The sequence below is a fragment of the Cucumis sativus genome, chromosome 3 (genome assembly GCF_000004075.3).
Source record: "Cucumis sativus cultivar 9930 chromosome 3, Cucumber_9930_V3, whole genome shotgun sequence".
NCBI lineage: Eukaryota > Viridiplantae > Streptophyta > Magnoliopsida > Cucurbitales > Cucurbitaceae > Cucumis > Cucumis sativus.
In genome coordinates this window covers 39,937,460-39,957,886 of record NC_026657.2, presented here as the reverse complement: position 1 = coordinate 39,957,886, position 20,427 = coordinate 39,937,460, and the positions used below count along the sequence as shown (strand labels likewise).

The 20,427-nt window shown below is 32.3% G+C and overlaps 3 protein-coding genes across 5 annotated transcripts; 2 read left to right on the top strand and 1 right to left on the bottom strand.

Annotated features, from left to right (window-relative positions):
• Positions 1–817: 817 nt before the first annotated feature.
• Positions 818–8,031, bottom strand: LOC101219304 (ABC transporter B family member 2). Its single transcript, XM_011654341.2, has 12 exons — positions 7,520–8,031; positions 6,746–6,800; positions 6,474–6,649; positions 4,986–5,186; positions 4,527–4,786; positions 3,895–4,435; positions 3,360–3,736; positions 2,843–3,258; positions 2,519–2,760; positions 2,179–2,426; positions 1,674–2,086; positions 818–1,576 (listed from the first exon to the last, which is right to left on the bottom strand). Exons 1-12 carry the CDS (start codon positions 7,859–7,861, stop codon positions 1,029–1,031), a joined length of 3,819 nt encoding a protein of 1,272 aa, XP_011652643.1. The 5' UTR covers positions 7,862–8,031; the 3' UTR covers positions 818–1,028.
• Positions 8,032–12,568: 4,537 nt separating this feature from the next.
• Positions 12,569–16,199, top strand: LOC101211646 (E3 ubiquitin-protein ligase RNF14). The gene is made up of 7 exons (XM_004136148.3): positions 12,569–13,148; positions 13,365–13,439; positions 13,527–14,043; positions 14,654–15,039; positions 15,183–15,409; positions 15,492–15,639; positions 15,750–16,199. The coding sequence occupies exons 1-7, from the start codon at positions 12,714–12,716 to the stop codon at positions 15,876–15,878; spliced, it is 1,917 nt and encodes a 638-aa protein (XP_004136196.1). The 5' UTR covers positions 12,569–12,713; the 3' UTR covers positions 15,879–16,199.
• Positions 16,200–16,978: 779 nt separating this feature from the next.
• Positions 16,979–19,435, top strand: LOC101211880 (protein SAMBA). 3 transcript variants are annotated; one of them, XM_031882429.1, is made up of 4 exons: positions 17,113–17,252; positions 18,071–18,114; positions 18,417–18,527; positions 19,045–19,435. In XM_031882429.1, the coding sequence occupies exons 2-4, from the start codon at positions 18,081–18,083 to the stop codon at positions 19,125–19,127; spliced, it is 228 nt and encodes a 75-aa protein (XP_031738289.1). In that variant the 5' UTR covers positions 17,113–17,252; positions 18,071–18,080; the 3' UTR covers positions 19,128–19,435. The 3 variants fall into 3 exon arrangements, with proteins under 3 accessions (XP_004136197.1, XP_004136198.1, XP_031738289.1); XM_004136149.3 differs by lacking the exon at positions 18,071–18,114 and having other exon boundaries at positions 16,979–17,252; XM_004136150.3 differs by lacking the exon at positions 18,071–18,114 and having other exon boundaries at positions 16,993–17,252; positions 19,074–19,435.
• The last annotated feature ends 992 nt before the right edge of the window (positions 19,436–20,427 follow it).

Sequence of the window (20,427 nt, the reverse complement as noted above, 5' to 3'; positions counted from 1 at the left end):
ATGATTTATTGGGTAAGTTTGTTTTATCTTAGTTTTTTACTTCACATATTTTTGTCTTTTTTCTGTCCGCGGCCAAGTGAAAATTAAATAAATAAAATAAGAGAGTGAACGATTCATAATTAAAAGGTAATTGTAAAAGAAAAAGGCAAAATATTTATCAAGGGTATCGATCACAAGTTGAGAAATTGGTCATCCATTGCTATCATCGGTAACAACTACTAATTATAGTTTTTATCAATAATAGCCACCGAAACACAAATTTAATATTTAAGAAAAATTATGAGTTGATTATTGACGTAAATATTTTATTTTGGTATTATATTTTAAATGATTGCTAAAAATTTTCACAAATTAAAAAGAAAATGATCCATCAAATATTGCAACTAATTTCATGAATAAAATAACAAAAGAATAATGGAGACATTAAATGAAATTAACTTAGAGTATGAGAACCAATCTATTCAATCATTTCTAACTAACTATGATTCAATATTTCGAATGAGAGTAGATCTACACTGGTATAAGAATAATTTTGATTTAAATCTAAATCAGTTAGACGTCGAAATTGATGGATAAACTTTTTTATGAATTTCTCAAGTTAATACATGTGCTATCACAATATCCTAACTCTTTAAAAAAATAGGATAAACTTAATCAAACGTAACTTTAACCAAATTTACAAACATCATATTCTTCAATTATGAACGTGCATGTGTACGGCTATTATATTAAATGAACTTTTAAGTGTGCATTTCCGTAATATGGAGTTAACAGAAAGGGAAAACAAAGAATGTGAGTGGCAATGATATGTATGATGTGTTTGGAAGCCAATTCTCTGCTATGTATTATCCTTTTATTATGAGAGATAAACAAGCACTTCAATGTACATAAAGTGGACACATAAATGTTTAATAAATAAATAAAATATGAGGGTGTAAAATAAAACTGAAATATTGATCACCCAATAGAAAATGTTTTAACAACAGTTGGTTGTGTTCTATGTAACATATATATATATGATGATGATATCACTGTCTTTGTTGCTGTTGTTGGATGTTGATTAACTTGTAATAAGCTCCATTTTTGTTCTCAGATAGGCTTGAATGTGTCCCTTGTTCTACTATTTTACCATCTTGAATCACTGAGATTTGATCACAGTTTTTAATGGTGGAAAGCCTATGTGCAACCACCACAGTTGTTCTGTTCATCATCAATCTGTCTAACGCTTGTTGAACCACACGTTCCGATTCGACATCGAGAGCACTTGTTGCTTCGTCCAGTAATAGTATTTCTGGGTTCTTCAGAACTGCTCTTGCAATGGCAATCCTTTGTCGTTGCCCACCAGAGAGTTGTATCCCTCTTTCACCAACTTTTGTTGAGTAGCCTTCAGGAAGAGCGCTGATGAAGTTATGAGCATTGGCGAGTTTTGCTGCTTCGAATACTTCGGCTTCCGATGCTCCTTCTTTCCCATAAAGAATGTTCTCGTAAATTGACGTGGCGAAAAGAGCTGGTTCTTGTTGGACGAGGCCAATGTGCTTTCTGAGAGATTTGAGCTTCAGTTTTTTAATATCTTTTCCTGCAAGATAAAGAGAAGCTCTGTTGTTCAAAACAAAATTTGATGAGACTGAAGACTGAAGACTATCAAAAGAGAGCAGATCATCGAGAAGACTTACCATCAATCATCACCTTCCCAGCAATTGGATCGTAAAATCGCAGTATAAGAGCTAGAACCGAGCTTTTTCCTGATCCGCTTTGGCCAACTAAGGCTATACTCTTGCCTGCTCTCACTTTAAGATTGAAATCTTTGAAGATCATAACATCTGGTCTTGATGGATAGACGAACTCAACATTCCTCAGCTCAATGGTACCCTCCACCACATTTAGCTCTTCACCCACATCGCCTGATACCTCTGTCTGTCGATCCATCACCTCAAACACTGATGCCACCATTTGGTTTCCCTTTAAAAGGTCAGGAGCCAGTGCCAAAGTTTCACCCATTGCTAAGGCAGTTACTATCAAAACCATGAATGATTTCATAACAGACTTGAAGCTAGCAAGCCCATGTCCCATCAAGACTGAACCGTACCTGCATAACCGCACACGCATAAGATAGTCGAAGTATTTGTGAAACTAATTCGGATTGACAAGTAGTCTAAAATAGGTTCTTGAATTACGTACCATAAGGCTAGACCGTAAGATGAAAAGATGAAAAATTGAGAGACACCATAGAATATTCCAGCAATCTGTCCACGTTTAAGCGAACGTCTTGAGGGCTCAACTAGCTCCTTAGCATATAGATCAAGGACCTTCTCCTCTGAACAAAATGCAGCAACAGTTCTAATGTTGCCAACTGCCTCACCGGCCAGTGTATTGGCTTTCAGGTATGCTTTGCTCAAATTTCCACCATAGCCTTGCATAAAAAGTTTCTAAAAGACAATGGGAAAAAGCAGATTCATGAGGAAATATTTGAAATTCGGGGTAAAGAATTAAGTAAATTAGACAAGTCTTGACAAAAAACCTCGCTAATGTGACCACTGATGATCAATGGATAAGTGGCCAGGACAACTAGAGTGATTCTCCAATTCAATATAAAAGCAATGATGAATGATGCAACGACCAAAGCTAGATTCTGCAGAAGAATTGTAGAGCGGTCGACAACGATAGTTCGTAATAAAGTTGCATCAGTTTCTAAACGCGATGAAAGCATAGCACTTGTGTTGTTCATATCATCAAACCATCCTATCTCGTTCCTCAAAATAGCTGCAATCAAGCAAAAATTGCTTAGAGAAAATGAATGAATTGAAAAATAATACAAGGCACGTATTTCTAGATTGTAATATACCGTGGAACATCATTTCTCGAACTCGAAGAGTTAGTCGCTCTCCCATAATTCCGAAACAAAGATGCTCAACTGCATGAAAAATGACAGTTAAAACTGCACCGCCACAGAAAAGCAAAGAAATTTTCTTGATCTCATGTTGAGTTGTATCCCAGTCCATGTAAAAAGCAACAAGAGCCTGAGAGACCCCAAGAGCAAACAGGGGCATCTGGGATCCTGTAACGAATGCTCCAATGACGCCGACAATGCCATACATCCAATCCGGTCCAACCATGGAGTAAAGTCTTTTTGCTGAAACATGCCTTGGTTTCTCCATTTCCATTCCATCAACTCCAATCCGTCCAAGAGATTCTTTCTCAGAGCGAAAACTTGCACCAAAGCTCGTTGTAGTGCGAGATAATTCTCGAGAGTACTTTATACTACAAGTTGGCCAAATTTGAAGACAGTTAGACAAGAAGTAAATGGATTTTTTGAAGTGTCTAAAATTTGATTTATGTATGCTAAAGTGAGATTGAAATACCTAGGTGGTCGACCCAACTGTCCAATCGAGGGATGTCGTTGCAGAGATGCTGTTTCTTGGAATTGGACAAGCGATGCATAGACACTGTCTGGCCTTGAAATGAGCTCATCATGGCTTCCGGTTTCGACTATCTTCCCCTCTTGAACGACAGCAATCACATCTGCATTTCTTATGGTAGATAGACGATGAGCCACTACTACAGTCGTTCGACCAACCATGACACGATCGAGTGCCTCTTGAACACTCTTTTCAGATTCTGCATCTAGTGCACTTGTTGCCTCATCCAACAACAAGATTGATGGATTCTTAACGATCGCACGGGATATTGCAATCCTTTGTTTTTGTCCCCCTGATAATTGGACCCCTCTCTCACCAACCTAGAACAAAACATTTTAATATCACCATTTGACAAGAATATTTCCCATCAGATGAACTAATAGCAACTATTTCAGCAATGTTTCTTTTTGAAGATTTTGACCTTTGTCAGCTTAAATTCTCATGGTTATTTCTCAGAGTTAGATAATCATATTCATACCTGAGTTTCAAATCTCTCAGGGAGATTGTTTATAAACGATAAAGCCTCAGAAAGTTTTGCTGCACGTGTGATGTCCTCGAGGGTAGCATCATCTTTTCCATATAAAATGTTCTCCCTAATGCTTGTAGCAAAGAGGGCAGGTTCTTGATTGACCAAACCAATTTGTTGCCTAAACCACTTGAGGTCTAGATCCTTGATGTTGTGACCATCTAGTAGAATCTCTCCAGAAAGGGGTTCATAGAATCGTTCGATCAAAGATATCACCGTGCTCTTTCCTGATCCACTTCCTCCTACAAGAGCTACAATCTTGCCAGCAGGAATGTCAAGAGATAACTTATTAAATATAATTACATCCTGACGAGATGGGTAGCTGAAATTAACATCCTTGAATTGAATAAAACCATCAAGCTTATTCAGCTTCCAGCCAGTTTTGGAGCTGCTTTTGCTTACTGTGTTCCTCTCTATCATCTGAAAAATAGGATAGGCTGCTGCCTTTGCTCGAACAAAGGCGGAAATGTCTGGTGCAGCCTGCCCAAGTGACCTGAGGCAATGTAACCATTAATAACGAATCTTCAAATTGGCAATGGAGTGTAATTAACAGACAATCTGATATTGAGATAAACTGGACTTACAAGCCAGAAATGACAACATTAAGCATTGTGGTGAAGGAGTCTCCACCATTGGCAATGCCCTTGTGAACAACAATGCTGGTAAACCAAACCAACAGAGCCCATGACAAGAAAAGGACACAATGCATTGATCCCAGGCCCAGCCCCTTAGCCAGCCCTGCTTTTCTACCATATTTGTAGGTATTCTTGAGAGCTCCTTTGTATAAATTTACGGCCCTTTCTTCCCCAGCAAATGCTTGAACTGTTCTAACATTTCCTAGAATCTGAAAGGTAAAGAACAGAAGAGAAAGAAAGAAAAAAAAGACGAGTAAAACCTCTACTTCCATCACATAATGGCAAATATTAACATGGGAATAATCCACTACGTAAAAGACGTTTCAACAACTTTTGCTCATTTAAAAGTTTAAGCTAATGAGTTAAAGGTTATAACATCTAAATGAGTAGATCAAAGAAAATGCTAACCTCTTCAGCAATCTCACCAGCCTTGACATAGGATTTTCTTACTTTGGCAATAAGACCAATGGTGACAAAAGCATAAAGACCACCAGCAAGTGCAATCAAAGGGACAATAGATAATGTGACAAGACTGATTTGCCATACTCTCACAAATCCAATGATAAATCCCGATATAAACCGGCTTATGTAATGCAAAAAGTTCCCTACCTGCAGAACCCAAAAACTTTTCAGGCATTTCATCAACCACCTTAACTACAATTCGTTAATTCAAGATAGAAGAACAGGGAAAAGAGATTACAAACAAAAGCTTACAATTATAAGTTATAAGACTAATTATGGTTTTCTAATAACATTATGGTCTTCAAATAACACAGTACACATAAGTTTTGGCTTTGTAATGTCATGATACCATGCAATTAAAAAGTTCAAGAATCAGCAGTTTTCTTTATTTCTTTGCATCTTAAATTTATAATTAGCTTTGTAAGAAAACGAATGTTGGGTTTGGGGAGGAAGCACATAATAAATACTCAAGGCCCAATATTAATGGATGAATTATAGCAATAATTGTAGAAAATTTAATGCATGAACAACTAAAACTAGGGTTAAAACCCACCATTCATTTATAGAACAAAGCTAAATTTACAAACAATTGAACTATTTTAATAAAAAATATCATTTCCAAGAGGGTTTAGATTAACGTGAAAATAAAAGTATTTGAAACTTGTTCTTTGTTATTCCTTCTAAAGTTGCAATATTTTCTTAACTTTCGAAAAGTTTAAAAACTACCTAAATTATTAGAAAAATTAAATTCTTAAATATGAAAGAAAGGTTCAATCTTTTCTTTAGTAATTGTTGTATTAGAAGAAAAAAAATGAAATAAACTCAGGTGGAAAAGGGCTATAAAATAGCCTTACCAAACAGGAGGTGACTTATTTAATGTTCTCAACCATTGCATTTACTCCATAGCCTTTTATCAAAGCATAATAAAAAGGAAATGTCAGATTCATTCAAAACTCTTACTTTATTTTTTATGTCAAATATAAATACACTCTCCAGCCATTTGTAATTGCATTAAATTTGTATAAATAAATGTATACATCCCCTCTCCAAAATTAACTTTAATATTATTGCCATGCAATCATAATTATAATATTTTATATATATATTTAATAAGGAAGAGCTATTTTGAAAAGAAAAGAAAAGAAAAAACATTTGTGGAGGAAAATCCAAAACAGTAATGGTTGGTGTAGAATTTCATCAATTATAACTTGAGAGAAACTAAGCTATTTTTTCAAAATATAAATATCAAAATTAAATAGAATGTGAAATAATAATATGTTCCCCCAACTACTTTGTTATAATTATTGAATGGCTAATTAATTAAAATGTGGGTAGATACTCTAACTCGGTCATTTAATTCAAAAATACTTAGATGGGGATGAAGATCAGAAAATGAGAAATAGGGTTTGTGGAGAAGATGGAAGAAATACATACTTTTTCAGAAATGGCATCTTGAACAACAACAATGTCACTAGTAATAGCAGCAATAACTTCACCAGTAGAAGCTTCGGTATCAAAGAGACTAATATCTTGATTCAACATTGATCTTAAGTATGCCATTCTCATTTTTGCTGCTTGCCTTTCTCCACTATGCATCCAACAAGCCACCTCTACATTATTTTCCCCATTTTTTTCAATCAATCAATTAATTAGTAGTTCATCTCAACTAATAGTTTTACATAGCAATAATTAATGAATATATATACCTGCCCATGATGAAAATAGTATTGCCACACTGAGATATAAAAAGTCCAAAGAGTACTGCACAAAAGGGAAAATATTGATACATCTTCACTTATCCAACTCAAAATAATAATTAAGGATCATATTTGATCAAACGTTGGTAACTATTTTGAATTCTGGTTTTATAGTTTTTTGAAAATTATGTATATAAAATTTCTCTTTTTATATTAATTTTTTTGCTAAATTTTAAACTAGTATATATAAGCTTAGATTTGGAAGAAAACAAATTAGGTTTTAAAAATTAATTTTTGTTTTTACAACTTGACTAAGAATTTTTTTTTTTTTTTTACTTATAATAAAAGATTAAAATTATGGTAAGAAATTAAGATGGTCGAAGTAGGCTTAATTTTTTTTAAAAATAAAGTTATCATAAGATTTTAGTTTCTTTATAAATAAAATGAACTTATGAACACTACTATTTTTTTCAAAATTATAATGAAATAATCCTAATTTGGTTTTTCATTTTTTTTAGTTTCTATATAAACAAATATATATATATATATAATAAATCAAATTCTAAAAAAGAAAAAAAAGAAAGAGTTTTTAAAAACCTCATTTTCTGCCATTTTCAAAATTCAACCTAGTTTTCTAAAATATTTGTAAAATAAATGAAAGCAAAACAAAGAAACTAAAACTATAGGCTTAATTTTCAAATATCACCAAAAAAAAATGAAAACAAGCACAATTTTAAAAAACAAATGAAAACCCTAAAAGGAAGAGAGGATTAGAATAATTACCTTAGCAACTTTGGGAGCAGCAGCCTCAGGGAAGAGATAAGCCATACCAATAATATTAATGAGTTTTCCAAAGAAAATGAAGAAGACAGGAACAGAAGCACCATGGATACAAGCTCCAATTGAACCAATACTCATTAGAACATAATCATAAAAATCAGCAAATGCAAATAACTTATAAAATGCTACTTTATTATTTTTTTCTTCTTTCTTCTTCTTCTTCTTCATCTCTTTCCCATCTTCTTCTTCTTCTTCTTCATCATTCTTTCTCTTTTTCTTATCATGTTCTTCGTTTTCTTCTTCACGATGTTCGTGATACGAAATTGAAGATCCATGGTTCCTCATTTCTTCCCCCCCTTTTGAAAACTGATAAATTAGAGAAAAATGGAGAGAGTACTGAATTGATAAAAGAAGAGGAAGAGTTTTTCCTTTTTACTTATTAGTATTAAATAAAAGTTAATTCTGTATTATAAGAGCTGGTTGGGAGGTGGATAGGGAGAGGGGAGTTAGATGAGTGTGTTAAATGCTCTCTTCTTTTATATAATATATTGTGTGTTTGAGGAAGAAGAAGAAGAAGAAGACATCAATATCTTGTGATGGGCAGGTTGTTGTTGTAGTTGTTATAAATGTTAAGTTGCTGTTGTGAGATGAGAAGACCCAACTGTGTGTATGGCTTTTTAAAGATTTGAAGTCAAATCAATATCCTTTCTATTGTAAACACCCTAATAATATTCAAAATTAATTAAACTTCCATAACCCACTGCCTAATTAATCATAATATTATTTTATATGAATGAGACTTGTCCATACGTTTCAAAAAGTTCACACAAATTAATTAATAATGTATGAATTATTTAACTAATATTAGACTTACCAAAATTTAGAAGTTTAATTAACTCAAAAAAAATAAAAAGTTTAGTAAAAACACATTGGTTATTGCAATTGTAATTGATTAACATCTAATTAATTACTAATTACATACGTGATTACCACAATTTAAAACCATTGAATGCTATAGTTAACAAATTCAAAGTTAATTAAGACACTGTTTAATAACTTTTAGGCCTTGTTGTTTTATTAATATTTTATTTTTTAAATCTTTATTTGTTTGTTTTTCAGTTTTCACTTCTTTGAATTACCTTAATTTCGAATTCTCAAACTTTGTCTTCATTTTCAAAATATAATTTTCATCAAATGAGATTTTAATTCTTTAAGTTAAACATATTTTCTTTCAATTTCTTTTCATCCAAAATTCTTAATCAAAATAATAAACAAAAACAAAAAAAATGAAATATAATTTTCAAATTTTATTCGATTTTTTAAAATATTAATAAAAATATATCTCCACAAATCAATAAATTTATAACCGAAAGAAATTTACCATAGGTTATAATTTCCAAAAAGTAACAACCAAAGTAAAAAAAAAGAAAAAGTGCTTACTAGCAAAATATTAATATTTGTATAGAATTATTTTATTTTAAAAAGATTATTATTTTAAGAATAATTAACTTTATGAAAGTATATATGTAATAACCAATATATTTTTCAAACTATACCCATTAAATAATTGTGTATATATGGTTCGAATATATAGTGATATGATAATATAGATAACATCCAAAATCATAATTGATAAAAACAAAAAGGGAAAATTATGAAACAGAAAGTGAAAAATTAATTAAAGAAGCATGGAGATGGGCAATAATAATTTGATATATACACACACACACACACATACATTATTTAAATAAGAAAAAAAGAAAAGAAAAAGGCCTTGTTTAATTTTGAGTTATTATTAGAATATAGAACCCACTTTTTGTTCATAGCTATAAGTGTGTATCATATTGTGACTATACACCTTTCTGTTTTTAGAGATAGAGTTTTTAATGCCTTTATCTCACTTGACTTTCTTGTCTTCTACTTGAGTCAATGGGTCAAGTTTGTATGCAATTTGTATTTTTATTATTTGATTGAGACGGTTTCAAACACACGTAGATTTAATTATTTTATGCTCTTTATGTAATATGTATATGTATAAGAACTAAAATAATATCAATATCAATAGTTAGTTCAGTGTTAAAATTCTCTTCCCTAACTCTTGACCTAGATCTTATTCCTATTTTTTAATATTTTTTGTTCAAATTATTTTTAATGAATTATAAAACATGTGTCAACAACACTTATGGATATGACATTTGTTGCAAATATATAGCAATCAAGTTTAGATATAGATGGGTGATCATCGGTTGGTAAGAGTCAATTTTTTTACAAAACCGACATACTTACGTTTAGTAAATGTTCAAATTGACCTTCATATCGATGAGTAAAGATCGGTCAGTCGATTGGTTTAACACTTATAAATACTTTTCGGAAATTCTCGATTTGAAACTTTCTGAAACCAACATCGATTGAACCCTCTCATTTTCTGACCGACGACTTCGGTTTAGTCTGTCGCCTTAGTTTTTCAGTCTATTATGCTCACCCCTAGATCTCGTTGTTTATCAATGACAAACCATATCGCTAATATGAGTTTAGCAACAATAGAGTCTATCACTAATAAAAGTTTATCAACCATGGATTTCGTTCGAAATTACTCTCCATCACAATTATCCATTTCTTGAAGTCTTTTCAAATAAATTGTTTTTCTTTGTTTTTTCTTTTTAAATGGTATAAATGAATTGAATTTATTAGGAGCCTCCTCAATGAAATTCATAATTCAATTCCTAGTAGTGTTTATTATTATGTTTTTATATTCAAATGTACTTATTAAACACATGAAAAGACTTGTGGTTATGATAGTTTCATGTTAATTTCCATCAAATCGTGTTAATCCTTTATTTTTCTTTTCTTTTTTTAATATAGGATGAAACTATGCTTTCAAAGTTTATGATTTTTTTTTTTCAAAATATCCATGTCATAATCACGTACATTAAAGTCCATTTTTTCTAATTTCTATTCTCACCACTGATTTAAACTTATATGTTGAAATTCTCTCAATACTACGCTTAACATTGAAATTTAAATACTCTAAAGTTATAATTTATAAAACAATCACTGAAAGAAAATCTTACAAGATATAATAAAAAAGAAGTATTTAAAAATAACTAACGTCTTCCTCATGTATACATGGTATGATGTAAATCTAGTTATATAAATGTTAAAGTGAAAATCAATAAATAAAAGTAATACGTAAAGTTTTTGATGTATTAGAAATGGGAGCATATGAGGTTGGAAAAGGTTAAAAATGTTTTGAGTCTAAAATTGAAAAGGAAAAAAATGTGTAGAGGTAGCTGAAGACTACAAAAATAAATATGAAAAAGGAAACGGTTGAGAGTTGAGGGAATAATTAATTTAAAGGGTAGTTGGATTGGCTTTTAATAGACCATATAGATTGTCACCTATAAATTTTGCTTATTTATTGCACCCCACCTTTAATTTCCTTTTCAATATAACACCTTTTTCCACCGTTTAATATTAATCTATTTACTTTCATTTTCTTTTCATTTCTAAAATATATCAAAATATATCAATTTATTTCAAAAATGAATATGATAATATTTTTTCTTCAAATTTCAGTTTTAAAAATTGAGTTCTTTGATTTTTTTTATTAAAAAATTTAACATTTACGTTTTTTAATTTAAAATTTATTGTTTTGACTTTTTTCTCACTATGACTTTTGTATTGGTCAAACATCTTGAAAATTGAAGTTATTTTTAATATTAAAAAATTACAACCTTATTGACATTTTATATTATATTATTTTTTTACGATATATATTCTGTTAATCTTTTTCCTTTCCTTTTTTATATCGTTAAAAATTAAAAGCATTTTCTTTAACGTTTCTCTACTAGGTGCATGTGATGTAGAAAGCACCACCATAAGTATTTTACATTGTATGCATGAGATTCGAAGAATGAATCTATAACAATACATGAACGGCAAAATGAGACTCAAACTATATATTTACATACGAAATTATAATTTTAACTAATTTATATAATAAATAAGGTGTAAATATATTTATATTTTACATAAAAATTAGTTGTAAAAAGCATATGACATTAACCTAGTTTAAAATTATAAATGTTAGTTTTATTTATTTTAGTTTCATCAACTTTTGCAGCTTAAGGTGAGTGAATTTAATGTTTCATTTATTTGGCTTTTCTAAAAGTTGATTATTTGTATTTGATGGATATATATATAAACATATTATGAAACTTTATGCAAAATATTTCCAACATGTATAGTACTGACAACTTGCAATATTGTCTCACCATTATACCTCTCTTTAAATAATTTACATTTTCTTATTCTCTTTTTAATAATTGATCATAATATTTTTTTTCCCAAAAGTAATGAATTATGGGAAATTATATGATGTGGTTCAAATTATACATTAAAGGTTGAGTTTTAAATTGTATTATGTGTATAATTCAATGGAAAAAAAAGTATATAGTTTAATTGAAAGGTCAAAAATTTGAATCCTCTTTTCAATATATATAATAAATAACTTAGTTTGTGTTTGTAAATAAATATATATTTTCTAAAATAGAATAATTAAGGGATATTTAAATAAAAAAAACTTTTTGATATTGTTAACACATGAATGTATATTAGCTCAGTAAATTTATAGATTTATTATAGTACGCAATAATTAATTACATAATATATAACTGAAAATATACTTTAATTGATTATTAATAAATTGATAGTTTTTATTAAAGGTGGCTAGATTAATTAAATGGTTTTAAGATACCATAACTAATCAAAACATATATGTTAAAATAAACAAGTATGGTTGCAAAATGAAGTTAATTATTAACTAACATTATTTTGATTTTAATCACTTCTTTATAGTAGTTTTTGGTATTTCTTAAAGGAATTTAGATATCTCCTTGGGCCTTGAATGAGATTAATTGGGTTAGGTTGTGTAAGGCCCATGTAAGGCCCAAAATTGGTATGGATCGTGTTTCTTTCAAGCCCAGCCTAAAAATATTTGGAAAATACAATTGGGGAGGATTAACGCTATAATTGTTACACATTTGGTTTTCTCGTTGAAATTTGGGTTTCTTAAATCTTAATTGCTCTGACCATGTAGTTCTGATTTGCCGCCGTCCGCGTAAAGCTAAACAACAATCAATCAAAGCTTTGACACTTCAAATTTCAATCCTCCATCCCTCTGCGCGGAGAATTCGTCATGAGAAAGTCCGGAAGAGGAGGCCGGTGGACTGATCACAATCGAAACCAAGAGGTTTGGGTCGCCAAACACACCAATCAATCACACAATCACGCTTCTACTTCCGCCTCACAACCTTCCCACCTCTCTAATCCTTCTCCTACGGCTCGTAATTTCAATTACGACCATCGCATTCCCCGCCGTCCCCGTCCTCACCCTGTCCACAAACCGGAGGTCACTGCTTTGGCCGATGGAATAGAGACTTTCACTTTCGACGAAAAGCCTGTGGACTTCGATGTTGCGAAACCTAACTGTGAGGTTACACCTGGAAATTCTTCCTTAACTGAGGCCGAGGATGATGTTTATAGTAGGTTAGAAATGCTGCAGCGGAGTTCCGAGGAGCCGGAGTTGTCGGAGGAGCAGCTCAGTATTAATAATCAGTTGCAGGAAGATGAGGTATCTAATTATCATGATTTGTCACTGAAATGAAAGCGGAATTTATTGTTTTCACTTTTAGCTGAAGTTTGTTGATATACGTTATGAGTTGCAATTTGCTACCAATTCATTTTTGTCCTAAATACTTGTTTTGCATGTCCAATCTTGTACTGTTTCTCATCGTGTTATGGAAGTAATGGCTTCTCATTTACTGTTTTATTGGCGAATCTTCTATAGTTGCTGGCTTTGGAGTCCATATATGGAGAAAATGTCTATATCCTCGATGAATATAAAGGGCAGCGCCGTTTCCAGGTTCACAACTATCCAATAAATTTATAACTTTTGTTACATACCCAATTATTTGGAATTTGGATCTCAAACTATGCTATTATTCTGCAGATTTTCATACACATTGAGAATCCTGGTGATATTACTATAACTGCAAAGCTTAATTCATCTAGTTCCCTTGAGATCAAAAGTCCTAATTCAGATGAATTCTCCTGTTCTTTCGATGTGAAGTACCTTAACCCCATTGTTTTGACCTGTTTATTACCAAAAGTGTATCCTAGTCATCTACCTCCATATTATACAATCTCTATTCGGTGGTTGGACTCTGCTAGGATTTCTAGGCTTTGCTCTGTGTTGGATGGGATATGGAGTGAACAAGTGGGGCAGGAAGTTGTATATCAATGGGTAGAATGGCTACAAATGTCATCTCTGGCTTATCTTCAGTCAGATAAAGAGATTATGCTTGGTCCTTACGATAAGGGACATTCAGGAGATACTCGGGCAGTTTCAGGAATTGTTTCTCCAGAAGTTGATGTTCCTGCTATTATAAATTATGACAATCAGAGACGTGATGAGGACTTCTGCATGAATTTGCAAGAGTGCTGCATCTGTCTAAGTCAGTATGCAGGTAAGATCCATCACTGGATAAATATAAGAATAAGATGCTATTGTTCTCAACTCCTACTTCTATATGTATGCATCAACAAGAATAGTTTTAATAACAATCACTTGTAACATACTAATTCCGTTCAAGCTTCTAATGTCAGATTGCATAATAGAATAACAGGAAATATTTTGGGAAATGGTGTTAGGTACTAGCTTTGGGTTTGCCTTTCCCCCTCTGAGGCTGGTTTCTGGAGAGAGTTGCAATTGTAAAGAGGAGAAGTTATCTGTTACACAATTTGACTGACTATCCCACTCTAAGAAGAGGTTCTTTTGTTAGTCAAAACTGCAATATCTGCCTCATTAGGAATTGAAAATGCCTTGGCCTATTTATTAATGGAATCTGATTCAAATCATGCAGATGGGGGTCAATTTTCTTACATAATCACTTTTTGTCTGCATTAACAAAAAAGGTTATATTTGTTTCGGGTGAATTTCCATAAGTGGTGTTTTGATATTAGAGAAATAAATGGTAATGCCATCAATTGTACTCTTTCATACTCTATGTAGAACTCTTACGATCGGATGTGAACTTTTAACTCCAGCTTCTTCATTTGTTGGTTGGACATAATCAGGTGCAAAGTTTGTTAGATTGCCATGTAAACATTACTTTTGCTGGAAGTGCATGGAGACATACTCGAGCATGCATGTCAAGGAAGGCACAGTAAGCAAACTCAATTGTCCAGACGCCAAATGTGATGTTATGGTTCCTCCTGGTCTTTTGAAGCAATTGCTTGGCGATGAGGAGTTTGAAAGATGGGAATCCATGATGCTCACAAAAACACTGGAATCGATGTCAGATGTTGTCTATTGCCCAAGGTGTGAAACACCCTGCCTAGAGGACGTCGATCATGATGCTCAATGTTCCAAGTGTTACTTCAGTTTTTGTACACTCTGTAGCGAGCGACGTCATGTCGGAATTGAATGTATGACTCCAGAAATGAAGCTTCGTCTTCTCGAGGTTAGCTAAGTACCAAGTCCACTCAATCCATGTGCAATTTTTCTGTTTTGTGGGAGATATTCATTAGCAATTATCCTTAAAAGTGATAAACCTTTTACAGTCCTTAGCCTCGTCTTGTTCTTAAATCTTACTCAATAATTCAGGAGCGTCAAAATTCATCTCAGTTAGGCAGTGAACAAAGAAGAAAGGAGCGCGAGATGATAAATGAGCTTATTAGTGTCAAGGAAATACTTCGTGATGCCAAGCAATGCCCATCGTGTAAAATGGCAATATCACGGACCGAGGGATGCAATAAGATGGTTTGCAATAACTGTGGACAGTATTTCTGTTACCGCTGTAGCAAGGCAATTGATGGATATGACCATTTCAGGTTTGTTCATATGAGCGAGTATTAGTTTAGTGTTGATTTCTTTCAAAGATAAATGAATCTGACTCGCTAATCTTAAATGAAGGGAGGGGTCATGTGAATTGTTCCCGCAAGAAGCCATTCAACAGTGGGAAGAGCGCATGAATGCACGGCAGGTTTTGGGCCAGATTCAAGCTGAACTTTTTCCTGAAAATGGTCATCCATGTCCTAATTGTGGTCAACTTAATGCCAAGGTGAGCAAGAGTAGGACACATTTACTAATGGATTGGTGTATGTTTAGGTAGTTTTGTGTGTTAAGGTTAACTACAATTCTTCTGCTTCTTGTTGCCTGATGAATGAACAGGTTGGGAATAACAATCACATACGTTGTTGGTCATGTCAAATCCACTACTGCTATTTATGTAGAAAAGTTGTGAAACGCAGCTCCCAACATTATGGACCCAAAGGATGCAAACAACACACGGTGGGTTGATTTTACTTCTACACACTCTTCCATATGCTTGTACATGTTAGTATTTAACAAAATAAAAGGAAAGAACCGTTTACAATCTTTTGTTTTCTTCTTCCACTTTCTCTTTTCCTTGCTTTCACTTCATTTTTCTATTGAGAAACAATGTGAGTTATATTTTAATTGATCTTAGGATAATGTTCTATCTGTATTATCTAGTGAGATTTCACACACACACACAAAGAAAGTTTTAGATAGCATGCTCATGTAAATGTAATAGAATCATAGGCCTTTTCTAATAATGTACCCATGCTATCGTCCATATTATTATTTATCTTTTATGAATTATGTCCATAAAATGATTAGTTCATCTTTCAAAATTTGTGTGCTTATCTTAAACTAACAAAGTTTATTTTTTAATAACCTATGTTTGAGGTGTTAGTAAACTAAAAAATCTATTAATAATATTAAACTAACAAAGTTTATTTTATTTTTAAATAAATTAACTATGGTCATAACAAAACTATTATTCTAGAGTTAATTGTGCAAATGATTTGTTGAAATCCGTGGATTTACTTAGACTCTACCCCTTTTCTTCAAGAAAAAGTTCAAATTACAATAATCATTTGTGGTAGCTACAACTACTTAAGTTTACAATACTTATAAAAATTGGAGCTACAAATGTATCTCATACTATTGAAGGTTTAATTTTAAATTTTAAAAATTGGATAATATTGAAGGTTTAATTTCAAATTTTGAAAGTTTACTCCACACTTTAAGAGTGGTTTTAGCATTTTGTCCTTAAAATATAGTGCAATAATTTGTATTGGATCGACTAGAAAATATTTAAAGGAACATAAAGTGAATCGAATACAATTTTTTATCATTGAAGAAGGGAATTATGATTGTACATCCCATAATTCTCATATTATATAAACTCTACAAAAATTAATTCACGGTAACTACTATATTTACTTATTTTCATAGACCGATGAGAATGATAAATCAATATTTCCATTGTATGTATAAACTTAAGAAAGATAGCAAAAATAAATACCAATTATAAATTATAAACCATTAACATTTCAACAAATTTAAATAATGTTGGGATATTTATTTATTAATGTTAAGAGTACGACAATTACCACTTTGACCTCACAAAATTTGGGAAATTGTCACAAAGTATTTGAAAATTTTTCCAATTGAGAGCAGAAAATTCAAAGCCCTAATCTTCTCCATTGCTGAATTCAATGAATACCCCGTCCCCCGCCAATTCTTCCGTTTCCACCACGGCGGTTGCCGGAAGGTGTAGCACTAACGCCGCATTGTCGCTTGACGATTTTCGCTTTCCCTCCAATTTAATTTCCGTGCCAGAGCGCAAGGACGAGGCCATGACCGGTTAGTTTCCTTTTTTCACTATCTCCTTCGAGGCTTTGATTTCATTGCTACCGCATAAATTTTCATATTAATTTTCAAATTTTATGGAGTGGGTGGAATTAGAAGTAAATCAGGGCTAAAAAACTTGAATGTGTATCTTTTTGAGTTTACTACAAGCTAAGAAAAGGATTTAAGAGTGGTAAATTTCCTTCTTAGCATTTTGGCTATCTCTGCAATGAATGATGCGGTTACTACTAACAACAGAGCAGGGAGTGGAACTTTTTTTTTTTTTTTTTGTTGCATTTTATAGAGAGAATTCTTGAGATGGTAATTTAAATAATCATTGATAAGCCAATATCTAATCTAACACGTCGTTTTGTGGTGAGTAATTAGATAGTCTCTCCCCTGGCCAAAAAGAAGAAGGATTTTATGTACTCGAAATGGGATTATTCTTTGATGAATCTTTTTCATTTAGTGTGAAGGAGGGTGAATTTACTAAAAGAGTTAAGGAGTAGATGGTCCATTTTACATATACGACAACACATTATTTTCTTTTTATAATCTAGCACTCATACACTACGAGAAAATGTTTATTATATTGTAAAATTTCAATATATATATATATATAATCTTTTTAGAAGGAAATTCATAGTTTATGGGTTTTTGCATTTACATGCTTAGAGGATTAGTTCGATTTATTTCACTCTCAAAATTTATTATTTTTGTCATATATGTGTCTATTGAGTATACTTGACAAGTAATTGATGCATGTTTAATAAATATTGGACCTACTCTGACTCTGTACAATTGGTGTCTACCGGATCCGTTGCATCCACAAGTATCCAAAACATGCTCAACAAGTCTCAAAGTTTCCAAGTAATCGGTATGGACATTTTGGCCAAACTAAAGTGTTTGTGCTTCTTATATATTGGTTTTTCATTGTTTATTGGACTCTTACTCTTTGAATAAGAGAATACTTGTTTCCTTTGTGGAGAGATTAATGTAGATACTCTGTTGAAATGTTTGAATGTTTCCCACTTGTGTTATGTTTGAGCGTTTGTTGATTAAGAGGGATAGGGGATTAGAATTTGAATGGAATATTGTTATGTCTTTTTGCATCCTACGCATATTGGTTAAAGAATAAAACACTTTCTCTTAAGGTTCTTTGTTTTCTGTTGGTTGCAGCTCTTAAATCTAATATAATGGCTGCACTGAATAAGGAGGTCAAATCCCTAGATGATGATAACTGGATGTTTGAAGGTCCTCGCTCCCGTATCAACCTTATGTCACGACAAGGTCAGCTAGTCAATTTTCTGACTTCTACATTCCACATTCTCATACTAATGTAACAATGTAAACTTGTACAAATCCAGACACGATAAGCATAGTCTGTCCTTTGAATTCATATCATGTATTTGTCTATGGATGTGTGTTGCAAGGTTGTGCATATCTTACAAAAAGGGTATTACCTGACATTGGAAGATTACCTGAAAGCATGATTTGAGAAGTTGAACCTACTGATTCCTAAATTATGCTCTACTGTGAATATGGGATCTTTTTTTTCTTTTTCAGTTAACAATAATTTCATGTTTTGAAGTAGTTGCACTTGCAGTATGTGAAGACTTCATCTTGAAGTATGAGATATTTCCTTCATGTTGTGTGTAAGAGGTCTTGTGATGGATGTTCAGTTTCAATTGTTCATTACTGCCAACTTTTCTCTGAAGAACTACTTGAATAAAACCAGTGTAGTTTTGTGTCATTTATGCAAGTTATGCTGCCATTTTCTTGACTACTCAATTTTTGCGCTTTCAAGGTGCTAATTGCCATGCAATTCCCTATCAGGTGGTGCTTTCCTCAAAAAGACAGAAGAGAAAAGAAGGTAATGGATCAGATTGATGAGAATGATTTTCATCTTGGAGAAATCTTGTGATTGTGCTGCCTTTGGACAATACTGGGTTTCATTTATCCCATTTATCCAATCAAGTAATCAATTCCTTTTTCTCAATCTATAATTTTTCCTTCTGTAGATGTAAAGGGTTTGCAAATACTTGTCCAAACGAAACCTTGCTTACTGAATTATGTGAAACCCCACTTCTAACCTCTTATTAGGTCATGTTTGAATTAACTTATCAAGTGCTTACAAAAAATGTTTTCGAGTGAAGATAAATGTTTTTTATCGACGATGAAAGGATTTAATTCACGGATCCAGTACTAATCCATAAAACAACTCATAGCAGGGCTCATGGAGATGTGTACCTTAATTGAAATTTAATGGAATTCTTGTTGTATTTTATAAAGTTATCTATCTACATCTCCCAGGAGAGATCGTGCCTTTTGTGAAGTCCCTAAGTCCGGGCCTTGAGGCTTTTTCATTACTAGGCATTAATATTAAATTACATCGCAGCATCACGTACGCTGGGTTCGGAAAAATCTTTGCAGCGCCTCTGTGCTGAAGGCTATGCATGGATTCTTACCGTTTTCTCTTGCTGTGCTACGTTAAGGTAACATACTTTAAATGTTATCACATGACTGCCAAATTAAATCTGGATAGCCCCGAACGTGATAAAAAATCTCATTTAAATGCTTTTGCCTTTGCCTTTGCCTATTTAAATCATTCACAAGTTGTGAAATGCTAAAATTTGAACTTTGGGTTGTACAAAAGACAAAACCATGAGTGAGAGTGAATAGAAAAATAAAGGGAAAGGGCAAAGAAAAGCGCTATGGGGTCCACGTAAGGAATAGATGTAGGACCCACAAGAAACCTAATCATCAATATCCAAAGCATTAGGAAGGAAATCACATCATGCCACGTGGGCCGTACCCACTCCATCAATTCCTTACCCAACACTTCACATTTTATTTTTAATTCCCTTTCCTTTACTCTTCTATTAAATTAGATTAAAGTTTTTTCTTTTTTAAATTCTCTCAACTCCACAAATAAATCTCATTTCAAAATTATTGTAAATCTAAGTTCAATTTGCCTCTTAAAGTTCTCTAATCTCTATATCTATGTGTTTGTTTAATTAATTAATTAATTACATACACCATACAATAATAATTATCTTACTATCTTTTTTCTTCTTTTATAAAAGTTTATCTTTTTCTTCTTTTCTTTCTAAAGAAGAAACTCTTTTATTTAACATTAATTACCTTTTATGTTATTCATTCATCTTTACCTAAGTTTACGTATACACCT

Excerpts from the sequence above, each read along its gene's own strand:
- LOC101211646 (XM_004136148.3), top strand. The coding sequence starts at position 12,714 with ATGAGAAAGTCCGGAAGAGGAGGCCGGTGGACTGATCACAATCGAAAC. Across the intron at positions 13,440-13,526 it reads AAGGGCAGCGCCGTTTCCAG|ATTTTCATACACATTGAGAA; the intron begins GTTCACAACTAT and ends ATTATTCTGCAG. Across the intron at positions 15,410-15,491 it reads GATGGATATGACCATTTCAG|GGAGGGGTCATGTGAATTGT; the intron begins GTTTGTTCATAT and ends TCTTAAATGAAG.
- LOC101219304 (XM_011654341.2), bottom strand. The coding sequence starts at position 7,861 with ATGAGGAACCATGGATCTTCAATTTCGTATCACGAACATCGTGAAGAA. Across the intron at positions 4,436-4,526 it reads AATGTTGTCATTTCTGGCTT|GTCACTTGGGCAGGCTGCAC; the intron begins GTAAGTCCAGTT and ends ACATTGCCTCAG. Across the intron at positions 3,259-3,359 it reads CAGTTGGGTCGACCACCTAG|TATAAAGTACTCTCGAGAAT; the intron begins GTATTTCAATCT and ends GCCAACTTGTAG.
- LOC101211880 (XM_004136149.3), top strand. The coding sequence starts at position 17,105 with ATGAATACCCCGTCCCCCGCCAATTCTTCCGTTTCCACCACGGCGGTT. Across the intron at positions 17,253-18,416 it reads CAAGGACGAGGCCATGACCG|CTCTTAAATCTAATATAATG; the intron begins GTTAGTTTCCTT and ends TGTTGGTTGCAG. Across the intron at positions 18,528-19,044 it reads CAACCTTATGTCACGACAAG|GTGCTAATTGCCATGCAATT; the intron begins GTCAGCTAGTCA and ends TGCGCTTTCAAG.